Source organism: Seriola dumerili, unplaced genomic scaffold (genome assembly GCF_002260705.1).
Source record: "Seriola dumerili isolate Sdu_G_001 unplaced genomic scaffold, Sdu_1.0 BDQW01000068.1, whole genome shotgun sequence".
Classification (NCBI taxonomy): domain Eukaryota; kingdom Metazoa; phylum Chordata; class Actinopteri; order Carangiformes; family Carangidae; genus Seriola; species Seriola dumerili.
The window spans coordinates 5645882-5665754 of record NW_019174323.1 but is presented as its reverse complement, the minus strand read 5'-3'; the positions used below and the strand labels follow the sequence as shown (position 1 = coordinate 5665754).

The 19873-nt window shown below is 39.6% G+C and overlaps 2 protein-coding genes across 2 annotated transcripts; one reads left to right on the top strand and one right to left on the bottom strand.

Moving 5' to 3' along the window:
- Positions 1–815: 815 nt before the first annotated feature.
- sfxn2 (sideroflexin 2) lies at positions 816–7723 on the bottom strand. The gene is made up of 11 exons (XM_022742726.1): positions 7556–7723; positions 5499–5669; positions 5306–5404; positions 4390–4465; positions 3800–3885; positions 3148–3208; positions 2995–3061; positions 2855–2904; positions 2724–2773; positions 2558–2605; positions 816–1648 (listed from the first exon to the last, which is right to left on the bottom strand). The coding sequence occupies exons 1-11, from the start codon at positions 7708–7710 to the stop codon at positions 1549–1551; spliced, it is 963 nt and encodes a 320-aa protein (XP_022598447.1). The 5' UTR covers positions 7711–7723; the 3' UTR covers positions 816–1548.
- A 4306-nt stretch (positions 7724–12029) lies between these two features.
- On the top strand, positions 12030–16446 carry LOC111219600 (ADP-ribosylation factor-like protein 3). Its single transcript, XM_022742315.1, has 7 exons — positions 12030–12063; positions 12156–12235; positions 12739–12882; positions 13537–13653; positions 13770–13820; positions 15016–15201; positions 15308–16446. The coding sequence occupies exons 1-7, from the start codon at positions 12030–12032 to the stop codon at positions 15353–15355; spliced, it is 660 nt and encodes a 219-aa protein (XP_022598036.1). The 3' UTR covers positions 15356–16446.
- The last annotated feature ends 3427 nt before the right edge of the window (positions 16447–19873 follow it).

Below are 19873 nucleotides of genomic sequence, written 5' to 3'. Positions count from 1 at the left end.
CGCGCGACTCCTCCCCCAGGCGGTGACGGCTTGACCGGAAGAGGGCGCTGCGTCCTCCGTCTGTAACAACCGGAGCTGGGCCGTTTCAGTCTGAGGGCCAAGAGGTCCCTGATACTGACGTCTGTTTTAGAGCAAGTTCGCAAAAAATAAAATCAATTAAATCGACTAAAATACACGATTAAATTGTTTTTATTTATTTATTTATTTTTTTTATAAAGGTAACCAAACTGTAATATTTAAAGATGTTCCCTAAAGGTTCCTGTTACCTGGGTTGTTTTTACATAATGTCAAATGTTCATTTTTAAAAGGTGAAGTAGATGTAGTGTGAATTCAATTGTTACATTTCTGCACATAAGTTACTTCCACCTGCATCCTCTCCATCCATGAACATGACCTTCTCAGGATAAACTGATAACACACCTGTGTGTCCTTTACCTAAGGGTAAATGTCCAATGCACATCTGGACATGCTGTACTTGTGTCTTCTCTGTGGATCAGTAGCAACAGTGTTTATTTGACTGGATATGCAGAGCTCTTCGGGTTATTGTTACAGTGTTAAAGCTGCATCAACATCCAGTATGGTCCCAACGTCCATGTGACTCACATAAGTCAAGTCACTGCAGATGCTGAGTTTGCCGTTTTCCCTTATTCTGTCTGGGAGCTGCTGAAATTATGACTCAGTCTCTCCAAAGGTTTAATCAAAAACAACCTAAAATTAAACCTGACAACCTCTTCACCCTTGTTAAATGTTGCCAAAACTTAATGTGCTTCATTTTTATCACAAACAGAATTAAAGAAAACAACACTACAGACTTCTATATTCCAAATATTTGTGTGGTTTTATTCCTGCTTAGTCAGAGTTTACATGATGAAATGATCCAAATGGCAAACCTCTGAGATAAATCATGCAAACAAGTCAAACATCTACCTTTGTTCTGGCAGAAGAGGGCAGTATCCTCCACCTTTAACCACACAACTACAACATCTGACGGTTTCTCTCACACCACACTGCATGACAATTTCAGACTTAATCTGTGCATAGAAGTATTTATCTGGTTTCACAGTGAACCAATGAACCAACAAAAACACAGAAAATCCAGCAGCGTTGTTGCTCCTGCCACTATGTAGAAGGCACAGATTGTAAAGAGGCTTGGCAGACAGAAGCATTTTCCAACATTGAGACACTAAACAGGCAAAGAAAACAACTACAGAGGAGTCACACCATGAAAGACAAACTAACAGAGATCTAATCTGGCAAAGAAACATGCTGTTCCTGAGAGGAGATCATTTGGTTTCTCAACAGGAGTACACAATGCCCCTTTTATCCGTCATGTCTAACGTAAGAAAACATTTGACCCCAAAGAAAGAGAAGTAGAATCAGATAAAAAAGATCAAAAATCCCACTGATCGATAAGCACCATTTTGATGATAACGAAGCTAATAAGTATTTCATCATGACTAACAATTAGAAAAACACGACAAAGGACACAAACACACATGTATGTGCTCTTGTGTGTCGACTAGGTCACAGTAATCATCGCTCTCAGGCTTAGAGGCCTTTGTTGAAGTAAACTTGTTGTACGCTGTCTCCATATTGAGACACGATGGAGTTTCTCAGCTCCGGCTCCAGCTTCGACACGGCCATAGAGCTGTTAGAGAAAGATTGTGAGGAAGGGGAAAATGGAGAGAGGGAGAGGGGGAGTGGGGAGTGGGGGGGGGGGCACAGTCAGAATTAGTTAGATTAAACAAACTAATGCTGGTTTGTTTGCTTACACAGAATGCTTCAGACTAAACAAACTGTCCTTATCATTACTAATGAGTTGGAGAGGACATGAGTTTCTCAGACTACATCCATTAGTAGAATTAGGAAACACAGTAAAGTCTCTTCAACCCATTCAAAAACATTTTTAGGTTTACAAACCAAATTACTGCACCCCATCAGCTCGTGTTCCAAAATCCAAATTTTAAATATAAGATACTATACATTACTACAAGATACTATATAATCACTTGAATGGGAAAGTGGTCCCAGACTTTTGGACGCCACTGTATTTTAAACTAATTTACAAATTGACTCTTATTCGACCGGACAATAATCTAATCTTCTTCTTCCCAAACATCTCAGACTATGTCCACACAAAGTTAAATTCCAAAATGCAAATATCAGAAATGAGCTAAATCTTTTCGTCTTTAAACCTCGGTTCAGTCAGACGACACAAAGTTGTTTGTAAAGCACCTCTCAACAACAAGGCAATTGAAAGTGCTTTATATAAAGCCATAAAGGCATTAAGATGAGATTAAAAAAAAAGAAACACAAGGCAATAAAGACAGACACATATGATTAAAACAAAGTAAAATATAAGATAAAAATAACCTAAAATAGAATAAAACAAATTAAATAGTAGAATTAAAAAAAAAAAATCACAGATAACTTGTGCCACTCAAACTTATATGTGAAAAAGAAGCCAGGCTGTTGAAAACCAGTGTGACTTAAATGCACCATTAAGTTTATAAGCTACATGTGTGAGCAGGTTAAAGCACAGAAACAGGTTCATTACCATCTCTGAGGAAACAGGGAGCAGGCAGCCGGCACCATGAAGATCAGACTTCAAAAAGAAAAAAAAACAAAACAAAACCATAGAACAAAGTTAGTTTTTTTTTTCTACCGTTAAATGCTGTGAGGACATTAAAATTCCTGTGAACGCTGTGACCCTTTCTACTTACAACACGCCAACCATCATCACTTGAATTGGTCCGTGGAGGAAAGTGATTCTCTGTGAAGAGACAGAAAAAGACTTAATAACAGATGCACATATTCATGTTGAGGATCTGAGCAGTGAAGACAAAGGTCTGACCTGCATGAACTTGTACTTCTCCAGCCTCTGCATGATGATGGGGAGGACAACTGACAGAGGAGAAGAGAAACGTTAAGAGAGGACAAGGATAACTTGAAGAATTCAATAAAATATTCATGAAATGAAAATTCTCTGCGTACTCATTCCTGGTGCGGCCATGGTGATCCGAGAGATGACCACCTGTGTGATGCCTTTTACTGCTGCTTTCTGTAGAGGAGATAAACAAAGGACTTTGTGAAGAAAAAAATGCTTGTACATTTATTTTAAATACATAAAAAACAAAGAGTGCTGACCGTAGAGTGACCCAGTTTGTTCCCGTTTTCATCTGTGACAGCGATGCCGTTCAGAATTTCCCTGAGAAACAGAGAGAAAATGATATTGAACAGAAAATCGAAGGAAAACTGAAAACAAAACTTTGCGGTGTCATTACAGTCTCAGTATTCCCTATGACTAATACATTGACTTTGACATGTAAAATTGGTGGAGTGCCCCTTTAGTCTCACACACGAGTATACACTGTATATAAAAAAGGTACATCCATGTATACTTATATGTCCATGATCAAGTGACTAACGTTGCCAAGCCGCTTGAGTGGCTAAAAAAAGAAAAAGCCTATATTTACGTTTAACTTTATTTTATTTTTGGAGACGTTATATACAGATTTGGCCTCCACACACACCCAATTACAGCCCTAAAAATAAGAAAAACACCTACTCAGTGCCAAACGTGTCTCACCACTATTTCAAGCCCAGTAATCCTCATGAACACCTCGTTTCATCATCTAACACAGGAAATGCGACCGTGTGCTGTGACTGGGGCTGCCCAGGACGGCTGCTCTGAGAGACTCACTTTGATTTCACTAAGGAAATCTGCACCATCCAACGTACAGTGATCCCTGCCTGCACATATACATATTTTTTAGGAGTTCAAAGAGGAGAGACTCACTGTTGCCTCATCATAGGAATGTTAACACAGTTGGCTGCTGCCACCGCTGCAAACGGGACCCAGCGAGCCACAAGAGGAGGAGCTTTCTGCAGGAGAAAGTGGAGACAGAAAACAGAAACATAAGGCAGGTGTAAACGACACAATCCCTGATCCAAATATGGATGAAACGGCAGACCGGCACTGAAAACATCCCAAAGAAATATTATATATATAATATATTATATTATGTATATTCTCTAAATTTACAAGTATGTTGTAGCCCCTCTTATCTATATCTGCTGAGGAAGACCATAAGATGCAGGCAAAAGCTCCAGAAAAGAGGAAGTAAGTGGATCCTGAAGTCAGACTGTTTTTAAAGGTGAAGAATGAATTTTCCAGCTCAACATCAGTTGATCTGGTCTTTGTGCTACCCTGGTTTTTTCAGTGCACTTTTCCTGCTGCTAACACGAGACAGGAAACACACCTGCGTGATTAACTGTTTCTAATTATCCCGATGAGTTCGGTGATAAATTAGATTTGAAGAATGACTCCTTAAAAACACTAAGCTCTCAGGAGACCGTGTGCAGGAAACAGTAAGCGGGTGTTTGTACCTTTGTGTATAGGTTGAGTCCGACTGCTGTTGCTAACGCTGTGCTGGTTGCTGTAATGTAGGCGACTCCAATCTGCCTGAGAGACACGACAGTGACACAGGACAAAAGCTGTTTTCAGATTATGTTTTTTTTTTTTTTCCTAAAGCATCCACATTCACTGAATGTAAACACTGAGCTTAGAGATCATACAGTCAGTAAAGACCCATTCACACTTGTCATATCCAGATTAGATTTAATGAACATTTATTTTATATTTAGCCACATATATGTTTCTGCATCAGCTGGTTTTCACATGCAAATCAGAGTCAGTTCTACTCCAGCCCAGAGGGTGGTGGTAATGCGCCTGAAGCTGTTTGGTACAAACTGGCTGAAAAACATAAGAAGAATGATAACTTCACTGCACTTCACTTCAGCAGTTCAGTAACAACACAAGCAGTTTAGCCTCAGTGTTGTAACACACAGGTGACTCCTATGGATGCACTACAAGTGGGTCATCTTTGCAGACACTCACTCAGGGATAGGACACACTGACACTGAGTCAGAACATTATGACCACCCCTGTCTAATGTCTAATGTCCTCGGACTGTTGGTAGGAACTCATCACTGCTAACCTGAAGCACCTCACTTTATGTTATTTGTGTAAAAACAAGAAGAAATACTGTTGAACTTCCTGTTTTTCTGGTGTTTTTGTTTTTACTAAACAATTTCTGGTACATTACCAACAGCCCCTGGGCTCAAGCAGCCGACCCTGATTTGTATGTAGTCCAGGAAAACCAAGGCTGACTGCAATTTGTGATAAACAATGGAGAGGTATGTATGTGTAAATGAAAAAGGAAAGATGTGGATCATGTGGATTTTTATCTAGATAAGAGACACTTAATGTTACAAGTGTTGATGGGGTCTTACTGGGTCTTACTTGGGAGTGATCGGGGAGGCAGCGTTACGGTTTGTGTAGTTGACCAGAGCGTTGAAGGACTGATTCACCCACTGCCAGAACACCACAGCAGGAACTGTCCTAAAAACACACACAGTTATGAAACCTCAAAAGCTTCCTCTGTGAAACTGCAGCATGTGGTAAAATGCAGCTCATCCTGTTTGCTCTTCACCACCTGTAGAACTGCAGCATGAAGCCGGTGATGGCCATGCCTCCAGGGACCTGGAAGGACATACGGCCGATGAGGTTCATGCGGTCTCCTGTGTCAGGGTGGAAGGCCGAGTCGTACAGCTTCTTAGCGTAGTGGAGCTGCTCCTCTGTAGTGCCGGGAGGGATGGATCCTGCCCTGGAGAGCATCAAAAACACACCTAAGTGAACCCCCTCACATTTTCATACCATCAACTACCTGCAGAAACGTTCTTGCATAGCCTGTTTTTTGAGTTTTGGCTCATTTTTCATGTTGAATCTTGCAGGTGACTCCAGGGAAAATCCACCCTGCAACAGACTTTACTTACTTTGCACCTTTTTTATGCCTCTGTCGAGAGCTGCAACTACTGATTATTTTCATTATCAATTAATCAGGGGATTCATTTGATCAGATTGTTTCGTCTATAGCAAATCATTTCATCTTTAAATGTTTTTACATTCTGTAATTCCTTATAATATCCTCTATTGTTAGTAATGGAGTTCTGTAACACTCCCACACAGGATTAAAATTCCCTAGATGGGCACAAAAGTTTCACAAACAAACAATGCAGCATGAAATCAAGCATTTTGTTTTTTAATTTTAGCTTGTTGACGTCAGCCTCACTGTTTACTGTTCACTCTCTCTGCACCGTATAAGAGCTGTTACTGTTATTGCAAATCCAGCATCCTACTGCTACTGCTTCACTAAAAGCGTTGAACCAGGCGCAACACAGGTTGGCTTTTATTCTGAATCAATCACAGGAAAAATGACATATGTTATCAAAGTTAGAACCAACTGCAATCATTCATCATCATCAAAAATGTTTCTACAGAAACCAGACATCTTTCTTTTTTCTTTTTTTTTTGCATTCCTTGAGAGCAGATCAGTTTAAAATATTGCAGGGAGTAATAAAACAAGAAGGAACAGCCACAGTGAGCTGTTAGATGAAGAGCTGCAGGCGAAGTGTGCAGCATGTAATCAGATCACAGATGCAACAGAGGGGGAGAGGCTGCTAGTCCCAGAAGTGTTTTTACCCTGTTCTGTATCCCCATATATTGATATCCTTAATGTTACTTAACACAGTATCCTGGGACGCTCCCAGTCCCAGATAATGTAATGAGCCTATATGTTTATGTGCCATCCATTTTAATTATTTTAATTTTGTTTCTGAGAAATCATGTTTTGTCTGTCATTTTGATAAGGCGACATGGTTTAAATACTACAATACCCATGAACCTCAGGAGCCATCGCTGTGGTATATCACACCAAACACACCATGGGAGTTCTAGTTAACTCCTTCACTGAAAATTTTATGTACACAAGTGTGTAGCCTTGACTTTTTGTCCAAGAAATCAGATATTTTGTAATTAGTTGTTAATCATTCGGAATGAGGACTGAACTCCAATTGTGAGTCATGTAATATTTTCTATGGGAAGAATGAACAGGACTTCCAGAACCAGGTGCGCCATAAATAGTTCCTCCTACTGAGAAACTCTATTATGATTGACTGACTTCTTTATCAAAACAACATGAGTTTGTTTGGCTGCGCTGTAAACAGATGCACCAGTTGCTCTTCTGTTGTATGTCTGTCTAGGGTTCGGCCAATCACCGATGCCATCGTCCATTGCTGATGGCTGACAGTCATCACAATGTTGACCCTGACCCCATCCACACTGACAGTAGGGCGCACACTGCCCCACACACATACTATGATTAAACAGTGTAGAATAGTTGATCTCACACACCTTTTTTTCTTATCAGCTTCTTGATCCAAATACTGAACATCATGGTTCCAAAATACAAAGTTTATGAGCTTAAATTATTGGTATGACATGAATGAAAGTTCAGTTGGGGGAAAGCCATCGATCCACTAGAAAGAAGACCTCTCACTCTGCTGGATTTGTTGGAAATACAAAAAACACTCAGTTTTATATTGACTTCAAAAAGCTACAACATGTGCATGAGGATCGTCATAAACAATCAGACAGTTACAGTTTGTGTGACAGTATTCTCAGTTTGATTTTATCTGTTTGACATTTTCTTACCTGCAGCTTTCTACTAAAGCTTTGGCTTCATCTAAGCGCGAGTCAGGCAAGAGCGCTGTTCGACAGTCGGTGATGTTGAAGAAGTGTTTCAGTCGGCCCATAAACGTAGACTGATCCCATTGTGGTGCATCGATGTCAAATGAACTCAAAGCCATTGTGGTTATTTAAAAAAAAAAAAAAAAAAAAAAAGTTCCAAAGAGTCCCAACTTAATGCATTAAAAATTTAAAAGCCTGTGGTTGGCCTCTGTTCACTCTGCAGAAGGTTACTCGGCAGCTGCAGTCAAAACCTGGAGAGAAAAAAACAGATGTTTGTCAGAGAGAGACAGGTTACTTTACCTTTGAACTCCAATGCCCACAGGCTTACCCAAAGGTGTGTGTGTGTGTGTGTGTGTGTGTGTGTGTGTGTGTGTGTGTGTGTGTGTGTGTGGGTGTGTGTGTTGAGCTGCAACAAATAATTGAACCCCATATTGTCATCCTCAATTTGAAGACAGTAAAATTATGGAGTCCAGGTGAACAGGTATTTGGGCTGCAACTAATAATTACTTTATCAAATGTATTTTTTTTTTTTATATAGAGCATTTTTCCCTATTTTTCTGACATTTTATGATACAAAACGATTCCTCAGTGAATTGAGAAAATAATCAGTGCAGCCCTAAAGGCAGCTTATTTTAATTCGTGGAGCTACAGAACTCGATGGATTCCTAGAGCTGCAACAATTAGTCAATTAATCTATTAGTTGATTAAAGAAAAGAAAAAAAAGGGGGAATTATTTTGATGAATCGATTGTTTCAGGCATTTCTCAAAGAAAAACACTAAAGATGAAAACACCAAGGATTTGCTGCTTTTTTTTTGTCACAGTCAATCAAATATCTTTGGGTTCTGGGCTGATGGTTGGTCAAAACAAGCATTTTGAAAACATCACTTTGGGTTCCAAGAATTTTCAATTTCACCTTTACATTTTATAAACTTAATGATTCATTATTAGTAGATTAAACAATAATGAAAATTACTAGTTGCAGCTCTTAGTATTATGAACCCTGTGAGAGTGGTCTTTGAGATACTGTTGTTCTATATATTATTCACCGCACCAAGTTGTAGTTTTTTGGCTGTAGCTGCCTCCCAAGTTGTTGTAAATTGCTGTTTGCTAACAGGCGCCCTTGGGTTCAAATCCAACATATCCCTAGACAAACATAAACTCCTGTTCCTCCCTAAAAATTATCACTTCCACTAGAAATCATTGACCACCTCCTGGTAAATGGTTCCACAGTTTGTCATTTTGGGTTTTTGCTGCTGCAGCATTTAGCTTCCAATTATCCAACCGGAGGAACCAGAAACTGCTGACTGCAGCTTTAACATCCCACTGTACGTATTTATCACTACATTACTAATTATTTACTGTAGGAATTATGTGAAAACAAATCTCACAACAACAGAAACCTGTCCTGCGGTGTTTAATCTTCTGTCAATAAAGGGCACATGGAGAGGAGAGGAGTATATCAGTGCTCTCTGAAGGCTCAGTCCGGCTGGAACTGGATTGTTCTTGGAGCTGTTTGTTTAGAAAGTAGGGTAAAGGCCTGCAGAACCTTGTGGAGAACACTGAACATGGGCCAAGAGTCAAACTGGCCCTAAATACCATGACATATCCATAACAATATGTCAACAAAGACTAGGATGGACAGGATGCATAGGATGAAGCTCCCTGTTGAGAAACTGGGTCATCAGGAGGAAACACTGTATGAACAGGCAGCCCCGATGTAGTAGGGCTGCAACATATGATTACTTTCATTGTCAGTTAACATGTTGAATACTGATTTTGTTCAACAGATTCATCATTTTGTCTGTAAAATTGCTTGTTTTGTCCAAACTACAGTCCAAAACCCAAAGATAATCAGTTTACAATGATATTAAAAACAAAAACATGCTGCAAATCCTCACATTTGAAAAGCTGAAACCAGCAAATGTTTAGCATGAAAGCAGGCATTTTGGTGTGCTTCTATTTCTATCATTTCATTTCTTCTACTGAAGTTAGCATGCTATCCAGCTAGCCCTGTCAGCCCGTCTCATCACTCTCTCACACCGAGTCACTGTAGCGTCCAGATGGCCCATATCATTAACTCGTCTTGTAAATGCAACGTTGGCTGAAGCTCTTGCCAAAATTGGTAAGTAAACAGCTGTTGACATGAAGGTTGGCTGTGTAGCAATATGCAAAACTCACAAATATCCCCTTTAATAAATTAGTTCAAAGTTTCAAAATCAATTTTCTGTCTGTTGACAAACTGTTTCAGCACAATGAACAAACCTTGACTGATACATTTGACAGTTTGCAGGTTGTTTGCTTTGTTGTTCACAGACCTGCAACTGAAAATATATCAGTCAACTGGTGCATTATTAGTAAACTGATGCAGGAATCTGGAAAGCAGGGTTGAAACAATTAATCAATCAATCAATCAATCAAAAGAAAATTAATTGACAGCTAGATTAAATTATTGATTGTTTGGTTCAGAAAATATTGAGAAAAGCCATCATGATCATAATTACACCTTCATAATACTTGGCATCAAAACTCCTACATTAAGGTGATTGACAGGAAATGAATCTGCAATTCCATTGATAATTGATTAATCGTTTTACATCATTTTAAAAATTCATTGGTTCCAACTTCTCAAATATAAGGGTCTGCTGCTTATTGTTAGATTATGTAATTTTATCCATGATATTTTTTTAAACAGTTGGTCAGGCTAAACAACACATTTGAAGACATACTTTTTGGCTCTGAGAAATTATAATGGGCATTTTCACTTATTTGTGACATTTTATGGACAAAATAATGAATTGACTAATCGAGAAAATAAGATGGAAGATCAACTGATAATGAAAATTGTTAGTTTCAGCCCTACTTGGCACCTTCATACTTGTTTTGTCCAACTGACAGCTCAAACCTCAAAATGATCTAAGAGGAACAACAATTATTAAAATAATAATAAAGCAAAAGCAGCAAATTATCACAACTGAGTGGCTGATCAAACTTTTGGCATTTTTACATGAAAAATTACCAATTACCATAATAATTGCCATTAATTTTCTGTCAATCAACTAAAAGTTTCAGCTCTAATTGCATACACTGCTGGTAGTATAAGCTCTAACAACGGGTAATATTTTCTTCAAATGTTTTGTATGTACACCAGCTGTCAGACAACTGTAGTGCAATAAAAAGTAGATCATTTTCCTGTGAAATGATGTGGACTCAAATCATAAAGTGGCAAATACTCAAGTAAAGTACATGTGCCTCAGATTTGCACTTAAGCACAGTACTATTGTAACATAAGCTGCTTGAGGTTGACAAACTGGATCTGCAGGCCAGAGCTAAGCTAACATCTGAATACATCTGGATAACTGTCAGCTGATTAGTTAAAAGGGGATTTAAGCTTGTGTGTGCAGAAAAGGTGTAAATTTACGTATGCATTTGATGTAGCAGATAGATATGTGGACAGAGTGAGGTGTTGTGTTCAATAAAAAAAGAAAAAGATAGTTAAGACATGTCAGTCGGAGCAGGCAGAGTGATGCAACATTACTCGGGTTGGCAGCCGGCTTCTGCAAACAGCAGAAAGAAACAAACACGAACCAGAGCATCGACACACGGGCTGCAGACTGTACAGATAAAGCCTGAACACTTACCTTTTGTAGGACGCTTTAACACAGTGCAACGTAGCTTGTCAGGTAAACCAAATGCTCTCAATGTGGCATAGTAAAGAAATGTGCACGTGGCATGCCGTCTTCCAATCACGAGCCGGGGCAGCTCCCTGCTGACGAATACTCCAGGTTCCCTTCAGGGACTAAAATAAAAACATAGAAGAGACACGGTTCACATGTTGACTCAACGTTTGCTGCTAGTAACTATTGTACTAACTAGCTAGCAAACGGACTATTTGCCAGTAAAGCGGCTTTGTTCGACGTCTCAGGTGGAAATTAAACAAATTTATGGAGTAGCATGGTATTGAATTTATGAGCAATAACTCATGTCTCCTGGGCATGAACAGCCCAGAACATGAAATGTTGAGCTATTTCTTAGCCAACATTTGAAACATTTCACATGCAGCTAGTTAAACTTGTCCACCATACTTGGGGTATATGCCGCTTTCATGTCTTAGCTCTTAAGTCGTAAATATGAATATCTTAGTGGGGAAAAACGTTCACGTCAAGTTATCCAATGTCGCCAAAATGGGAAGAGCATGAAAAACATCCATTATTAACCACTTGGGTGTGTTCACACATTATATTCATTAAAGTGGATACAACTTATAATTAGTCTAAATCTGTTTCTTTTGTTGTGCTATGTATTTGTAGCAGTTCCTTACCAAATGAAACCAGATTCAAACAAACATTTAATAGCTCTTATAAAAATTGGCGACATAGTCTTAATATTGGATTTTATTTTGCTGTAACTGACAGCAGTTTCTGACAACAGTGTGTCGTCATGTCTCGGGAAACCCTGATACCGACAGTATCTGGTGAAAGAAACTACAGACAGGACGACAGACGAGCTGCTATTTTCATCTTCTTCCCACTGGCCAACAGTACGTGAATGCAGCATGAGCTCGAGTTTTGTACGTAACTGTGCGTCTGACGTCACCCCCCTTAGTAACCCTCGGCGGCGTCTCCAGGAGAGAAGGCAACAAGATGGTGAGTTTAATTTATCCCAATAATTAGCCCTTAACTGTAAATACCGAGCTCCAAGTGTGCAAATATTCGCATTAAACGTCGTTCACTTGCATTTATCTCCAGTTTAATAACTATCTTTGTACGCAGCTTACCGAGAAAAGCATTCAACTGCAAAAGCTGCCTTGTTGCTTCGTTCAGTTATCAGGGGAGATTAGCTTAGCACGTTAGCTGTGTTTAGCTCCCATATGCGAGCCATGTTTCGAAACAACTACCCCTTGAGGCACAAAAAACAATAAAGATGATGTGACGGGATGCCCACAGGACCTGTTGTTGCTCTCATGTGTTGGCACCGGTAGGAGAGTGCTTGCTCATCATCTAAAGCCATAGTGAGGACTAGAAATGCACTTGCACGGCCTGTAAGTGAGGAGTCAGGGTGCACGGGAGGAAGATTTCTGCAATGGTGCCCCCCCCCCTCCAGCAAAATAACACTACAACATTGTATCCTATTTCACCTCTTGTGGCAGGGATTGCTGTCCATCCTGCGTAAGCTAAAGAGCACACCAGACCAGGAGGTTAGGATACTGCTGCTGGGTCTGGACAACGGCGGGAAGACCACCCTGCTCAAACAGCTGGCATCCGAGGACATCAGCCACATCACCCCTACACAGGTGGGGAGGAAAGGCGCACACAAAGAGTACTGAACAAAACTTTTAAGCACTTAAAGTAAAGTGATGATGTTTTCAATGAATGCATATTTCTAAATTATCAGTTAGCTTCTTACAAGGTGCAGTAAACACAAAAAAATTAAATCAATATTAGATTTGACCATCTTTTAAAAAAAGCACCAGCTCCAATACACGTGTGCACAGTTTTTAAAGATACTTGGCAGGTAGGTTGTTCTTCTTAGAACTTGCCACAGGTCTTCTGTGGATTTAGGCTGTCTCTGTGTCTTCTGTCTCTCCATGTAATCCCAGCCAGACTCCATGATGTTGAGATCAGTGCTCTGTGGGGGCCGGACCATCTGTTCCAGGACTCCTTGTTCTTCTTGTTGCTGAAGATGATTCTTTATGACTCTGGCTGTATGTTTGGGGCTGTTGTCATGCTGCACAATAAATTTAAGACCGATCAGACACCTCCCTGATGGGATTGCATGATGGATAACAAAATAAACTTCTAAACTGCCTAAAACTTTTGGACAGTACTGTATACTGCCTTTTATTGGAGCAAACATAACACAACAAGGTTGGGGAGCGTCACTCCTTGGCAGATGTATGATTTTTTGGAACCAGGAGTTGCTTAATCCACTTTTGTGTTCTGTCCAGGGATTCAACATTAAGAGCGTCCAGTCTCAGGGTTTTAAACTGAATGTCTGGGACATTGGGGGCCAAAGGAAGATCAGGCCGTACTGGAGAAACTACTTTGAAAACACAGATGTGCTGGTGAGTGGATTTTAACTCACCAGACACAGCAAAGAAGCTGTGAAGTCACTGTTTTATACATTTGCTCTGAGGACCTGCTGAACATACTAACAGAGAAAATGTCCAATTTGTTTCAGATTTATGTCATTGACAGTGCTGACCGAAAGAGGTTTGAGGAAACAGGTCAGGTATGTACTGGCATGGTGTCTGAATGAATGATTTTTTCCATACCAGAGCAAGGTGGTGTCTTCAAATTTTTCAGAATATCTGCAAGTCCTCAAAAGTCTTAAAAAGCAATGAATTTTGTTCTCTGTAGAAAAGGCCTTATAAGGCTTTAAATAGGTATAATAAAGTCTTTAAAAAATGTTACAAATATATATTTTTTGTACTCTGTTGTAGGCAGCTGTTTGTATGTGAGTTTACCAAAAACTGTCTGAAAATTCTCCAGTATTATTGTTCCACACCTCATGTGAAATTCATATATTAAATAAATAGGTAATTTTATAATTGGTTAATCCATCCACCCATTTGTCTATCCAGTTTCTGCTGCTTATCGAGATTGTGTTTAATAATTGATTAATGATATTATTCTGAATTATTGTTATATACAGCTGGGAAGTAGTGACAAAAATGTGATGTAGTTGTCAATAAATTTACACACTGTGTAAATAACTCAAGGTTATATCATCCCTATTGGTTTTCATTGATAACTTTCATACTGTCAATAAGATTGTGAAGTAGATATTAAGAAAGTCTTCACATTTGAGATGCTGGAACAAGAGAAGATTTGGCATTTTTGCTAAAAAGAAAAAAGAAAAAGACAATTAGTCGATTTATCTGAATTCTTGCTGCTTAATTTTGTGTTCATCAAATTATAGTTACAGCTTTACTGTCACATATATTTGTTTTCCTTGTGGGTATCAGAGCTGTTTTGAAGTCATTTGGGGCAAATCCAAGTCAAGGTTCTGGTCTTTAGAAGCAAATTACAAGTCAAATGTGAGACTTGTTAATGGTGATATTTATGCAACTGAGAAATCAAGTCATTTCAATGAAGATGTGTGGCCAAACCTGTTGCTGTTATTCTTTCATTGTTTTTTTACGAGATCAAAAGATGACATTTGAATCTTTTTTGCTTTAACGCCCAATCAAGGTTTCATGAAGTCTCACAGGAATCACGTTGTTGTGACTTGCCCATGACTAGAATCTAAGTTTCACATCTCAAGTCTGCAGCTCTGTTCTTTATTAACATGCATTGCTGAAGTCATTTCTTCTCTGTGATAGTATTTGTGTGTGTCTCTTTATGAATAACTGACAGTTATTGACTGTGTGTGTGTGTGTGTGTGTGTGTGTGTGTGTGGGTGTGTGTGTGTGTGTGTGTTGCAGGAGCTGGCTGAGTTGTTGGATGAAGAGAAGTTAAGCGGCGTTCCAGTTCTGATCTTTGCAAACAAACAGGACCTGCTGACAGCCGCCCCGGCCTCTGAGATCGCAGAGGGTCTCAATCTGCACACCATCCGGGATCGCATGTGGCAGATCCAGTCCTGCTCCGCCCTCACTGGTGAGGGGATTCAGGTGAGTCGAGCTTTTCCTTCTTTTTTTTTTTACATGAGGGTTTTTTCTCTGTGCCTTTATTCCCTTGTTCTCACTGTGCTGCTGTTCCTCTTAAATCCACTTTCAGGAGGGCATGAATTGGGTCTGCAAGAGCGTCAACGCCAAGAAAAAATAGCTTTGCTTCTAGTCTTCTGCTACTCAGGAGGAACAGCAGCAGCAAACACACACACACACACACACACACACACACACACACACACACACACTATCACACATTGTACCCTCCTGAGCCTTAGTACGATGGGATATACCTGTGAATGTAAACACACTACTAATCCAACATGGACTTGGAGTTTTTAACCCCCTACATTCCTGTATCGCTGATGTTTACTAATCTCAACACATCTTCCTACGTTGGCCTCTACAAAGAAGAGGGAGGGATGGGGGGGGGGTTGCCTTCAAAGGGAACCCATGCCAGGAAATCAACCCCCCTCCGCTCCTCCACACTCCACCCACGTCAGCATCAGTGTCCCAGCCAATCCCAGCCACCATCCACAGCCTGTCACCACCTCAAACATTCCCATTAAACTGCTGTCTTTGATTGGAATTCCAGCTTGTTCTTTAAACTCTATCGCTCGCTGTCCAGGAAACCAGCCTCCTCCACCCAACCTCCAACCGCCCCTCCCATCTCCCATCATCTTTTTCTCCCATCTCCTTCCTACAGGTTGACATGTATTGTTGTTTTTATTTTTTATCATTCCATGATGGCTGTAAGCGCTTTTCCTGCTATGGCTCTGTTTGAAGTGAGGTATATTTTTGTAATTGTTTTATTTATGGTGAAGTAGAGTGTAGAGTGCTTTTCAAACAACGACTGGTGTGGTGTGTGTGATTTCAAGGATGTTGGAGAAAAGGTCCGACTCTCCCCACTAAAGCATAATACTGTACATGTTAATATGTATAAAAAAAAAGATGAAATTAAAAGGTTAAGAGGAACTACATTTTTTGGATCAACTGTAAATAGCTTGGCCCTGTGTTCATATGTTACGTTATGCATATGTTATAGAGTATATGTTACCCTGCTGTACTGTGTAATCTATAATGTTTGCATATGTAATATATGCTGGCAGATTTTTAACAGAGGTATACCGTATGTACTGTATGTCCCAATGCATTTCTTTGTGCTCTTTGGATTAGTGAGGGAATTCACTCTTTAGGCGTGTCCTTTTGATATTCTTGAATGTAATCTGTCCAGAATTGAAGGTACTATATGTGAATAAAAAGATTAAAAAAAAGTTTCATTATTATTATTATTGAATGAACTTGCTTCCTGCACTAACAGACCAGTTCATTCAGACCATGTAGGGCAACTTTTTTTTGTTTGTTAATCTAACCAGGCACTAGCGCTCACACACCCGTAGCAGGTGGAGTCAGCTGTTCATGACAGCAACTGAGCCTGTGTGGAGAGGCCTCTGTCGGAGACAGCAGCTGGGGGAGAGAGCAGAGCTTAGATGGGTAGATAGATACAATAGATGGATAATAATGCAGCAGCCACTTCACATAAATCACAAAAACAGTGCAATTAAAGGCCACATTCTATACAATAACTAAACACACTTGTCAAAAGTGAAGGCCATGCTGTCTCACTGACAAATCCTATATGTCAACAGTCAAAAGCAAATTTAACACATAAATGACAGGTATTTTCACTTTTACCAGTCGTGATGAAAATGATTTCCAAGGCAGAAATAAGATTAGCAAAACCTATAACTTGTTTTTTTAATGATATGCTCTTAGTGGACCTTGTGCCAAGAGTTTTACTATTTCTTCTCCATAATGAACTCTACAAACTTAACACACTGCAGTTTTCCATCCTAAAACGCCTGCTGATGATCCAAATTAGACAATCTGAGACTCTGAGTAGGAAAATCAGTCTTTGAACTGCTCACAACTCTTAGATGTAGACATCAGTGTGTATAAAAGGATCTCACAGGCAGAAAAGGTCAGGAACCACTGACCTATGCAAACAAAGTTTAACTTCTAAATGACATATTATTGTTTTGTGTCTTCGTCAGCTGATCATAACTTAAATACAGGTCAGTTATTTCTTACCAAACATTATGGATGCAAGTGAACATTTAACAGCATCAGAAAAGATTACGACATCAGCCAATATGGACGTGATAGCAGCACTTTCCACATCAGTGCATTAAAGGGTTATTTTTAATTTTTGTATCACAAATTGTACCAGCTTCTTTCTGAGGCAGGCATAACAGAATAAAAGCTGCACTACACTTAATTTGAAAACAATTTTGGTTTGTTCTGGAGTTTCAGACAGGTGGCGTTGTATCCTCCTGCCTGGGTGAGAGCCTCATGGTCTGCAGCTGAGCAGCAGAAGCTGTGCAGCTCAGATCATATCAAATATCTTGAATGTACCTTTACTCAAGTACTGTACTTAAGTACACTTTACTCTAGTTGTACTCCACTTGAGTATTTCCACTTCATGTTACTTCACACTTCTTATTCCACTACACGTCAGAGGGAGATATTGCACGTTTTACTCCATTACATTTTATCACCTGTAGTAGTTGCTTTAATTTTACATAGAAAATGTATCATCATCTTACAAACTCAGGTCAGAGTCCCTCCACCATCGGTTCAGTACTTTTTTGTGTAATCCTACTGACTAATGTCAGCGCATTCGTTTATTTGCAATAAGAGTTCTCCACTCAAAGTTATCCATTTAAACAAATATTTATTTGCTATTAAAGAATCAAAATCAGCATGTACATGGATCTCCTCTGATCTGAAAACCACAGTCTGCAAGCAGTTAGCTGTGGCCAACGTCCCAGAGAAGAGTGTCTATCTTAGCAGTTACACAGAGTTTTGTATGTATTTTTGTAACTATCTGATTGGTGAAAAGGTTGGGGAGAAACCATGGTTTAGACTCAGCTCTCCCTTCGTTGGTGCACAGGCTGGTCCCAGCCTCTTGGCACAGTGCCTCCTTCATCTGAGCTGTCCTCACCTAGAGAAAAAAACCTACTCTCCCTTTTCCTGTAACCGCCTCTTCACCCTGTTAGGAGTTGTTTCTTACTTTAAACATCTGAGGCGGTCACCTGTCATCCTGTTCTTCTGGTGTCTCCCTATGTGTGCGTGACTGCCTTGAGTCTCACCCTAGCGCTCCCCAACGCATAGCAACAGTAATCATCATAATACTAAAGAACAAATAATAAACAAATAATAAACAACACTCTCTTAATAATGCAACATACATTTTAATATTTCTCACACTAACAAACCAACTAGAATGGCACTCAGTAGAACACATACCTCCACAAAGACCAAACAATCCTCCACGTCTGTCAGGCCCAGATTATTATCTGGATGTGTCAGTATTTGTTTGTGTTACAGCTGAAAAATAATTTTAAAGCTTCTCGAAGCATCATAAAGTTGCGTCTACAGGCTTATTGTGAACTCAAGATTACTTTCAAGTCATAAATATTTGCCAGTAAGAAGACATTTGGAGGTGTCACATGTCAAACAGTGTGTTCCTGCTCTAGGAACAGTGATGTGCTGTGTTTTACTTTGCGTAACATTGTATGCGACTGATTTAGAAGGCCTCAGAGACTTGCAAACGGCCTCTTCTTTTTTTTCTCACAAAGCTTCTTATTGTCCAGTCTTCCTCTCCTCAGAGGCAGAATGTACTCGTATTGTTCCTCATTTGTGGCTCTTAACTCCCTGTTAATTCTGACAAAGCGCTATGGAAAGTGTGATGCACCCTGTGAGTCACATTTAAAGACATAAAGGCATTTGAAGGAGCAGTTTGACATTTTGGGAAATACGCTTGTTACTTTCCTGTTGAGAGTTAGATGAGAGGATCGATAACACTCTCGTTTGCACTCTCAATATGAAACTGCAGCTAGCAGCTGGTTACCTTAGCTTAGCATAAGAACTGAAAATGAGGGGAAACAGCTAGCCTAGCTCTGTTGAAAGGAAACAAAATCCACCTACCAGCACTTTTAAACCCAGACACCCACACAACCATGTCTTTTTACGCTGGTTTTTGTAGGGAATTAAAAAAAAATAACATGTTAAATATTCAATGTAATGCAGATTTTTTTTTTGCCTAAATACAGACAGAGCCAGGCTAGCTGTTTCCCTCTGTTGCAATCTTTTCACTAAGCTAAATTAAGCTAAATTAAGCTAACAGGCTGCTAGCTGTAATTTCAACGTTTAGTGTACAGACGTATGTGCTATCAATATTCTCATCTGACTCAGCAAGAAAGTGACTAAGTGTATTTCTCAAAATGTTGAACTAGTCATTTAATGGGCATAGCGGGCAGATTGTTTTGTTTGCTGTTTCCAATGTCAAGAATTAACTTTCAGTCTGAACAACACAGGTCAACTAGCCTGGCACAGTCCCACACTAACAATAGCTGCTTACCGACACCAATGTAAAGCTCACTAATGGACATGTTATGTCTCATTTATTTTGTTTTTGTACAAAAAGTTATGATGTGTTAATTACAGAGCTTTAGGGGTGCTAGCAGGCTTCAGGCAGAGCTAAGCTAACCGTTCCCCCTGCTAAGCTAGGCTAATCAGCTGCCAGTGGTAGCCTAATTTACAGACATGCAGGGTCCTCAAAAAGCCTGGAATTAAAAGTCTGTTTTTAATTATATTTTTTTCTACTTGTATT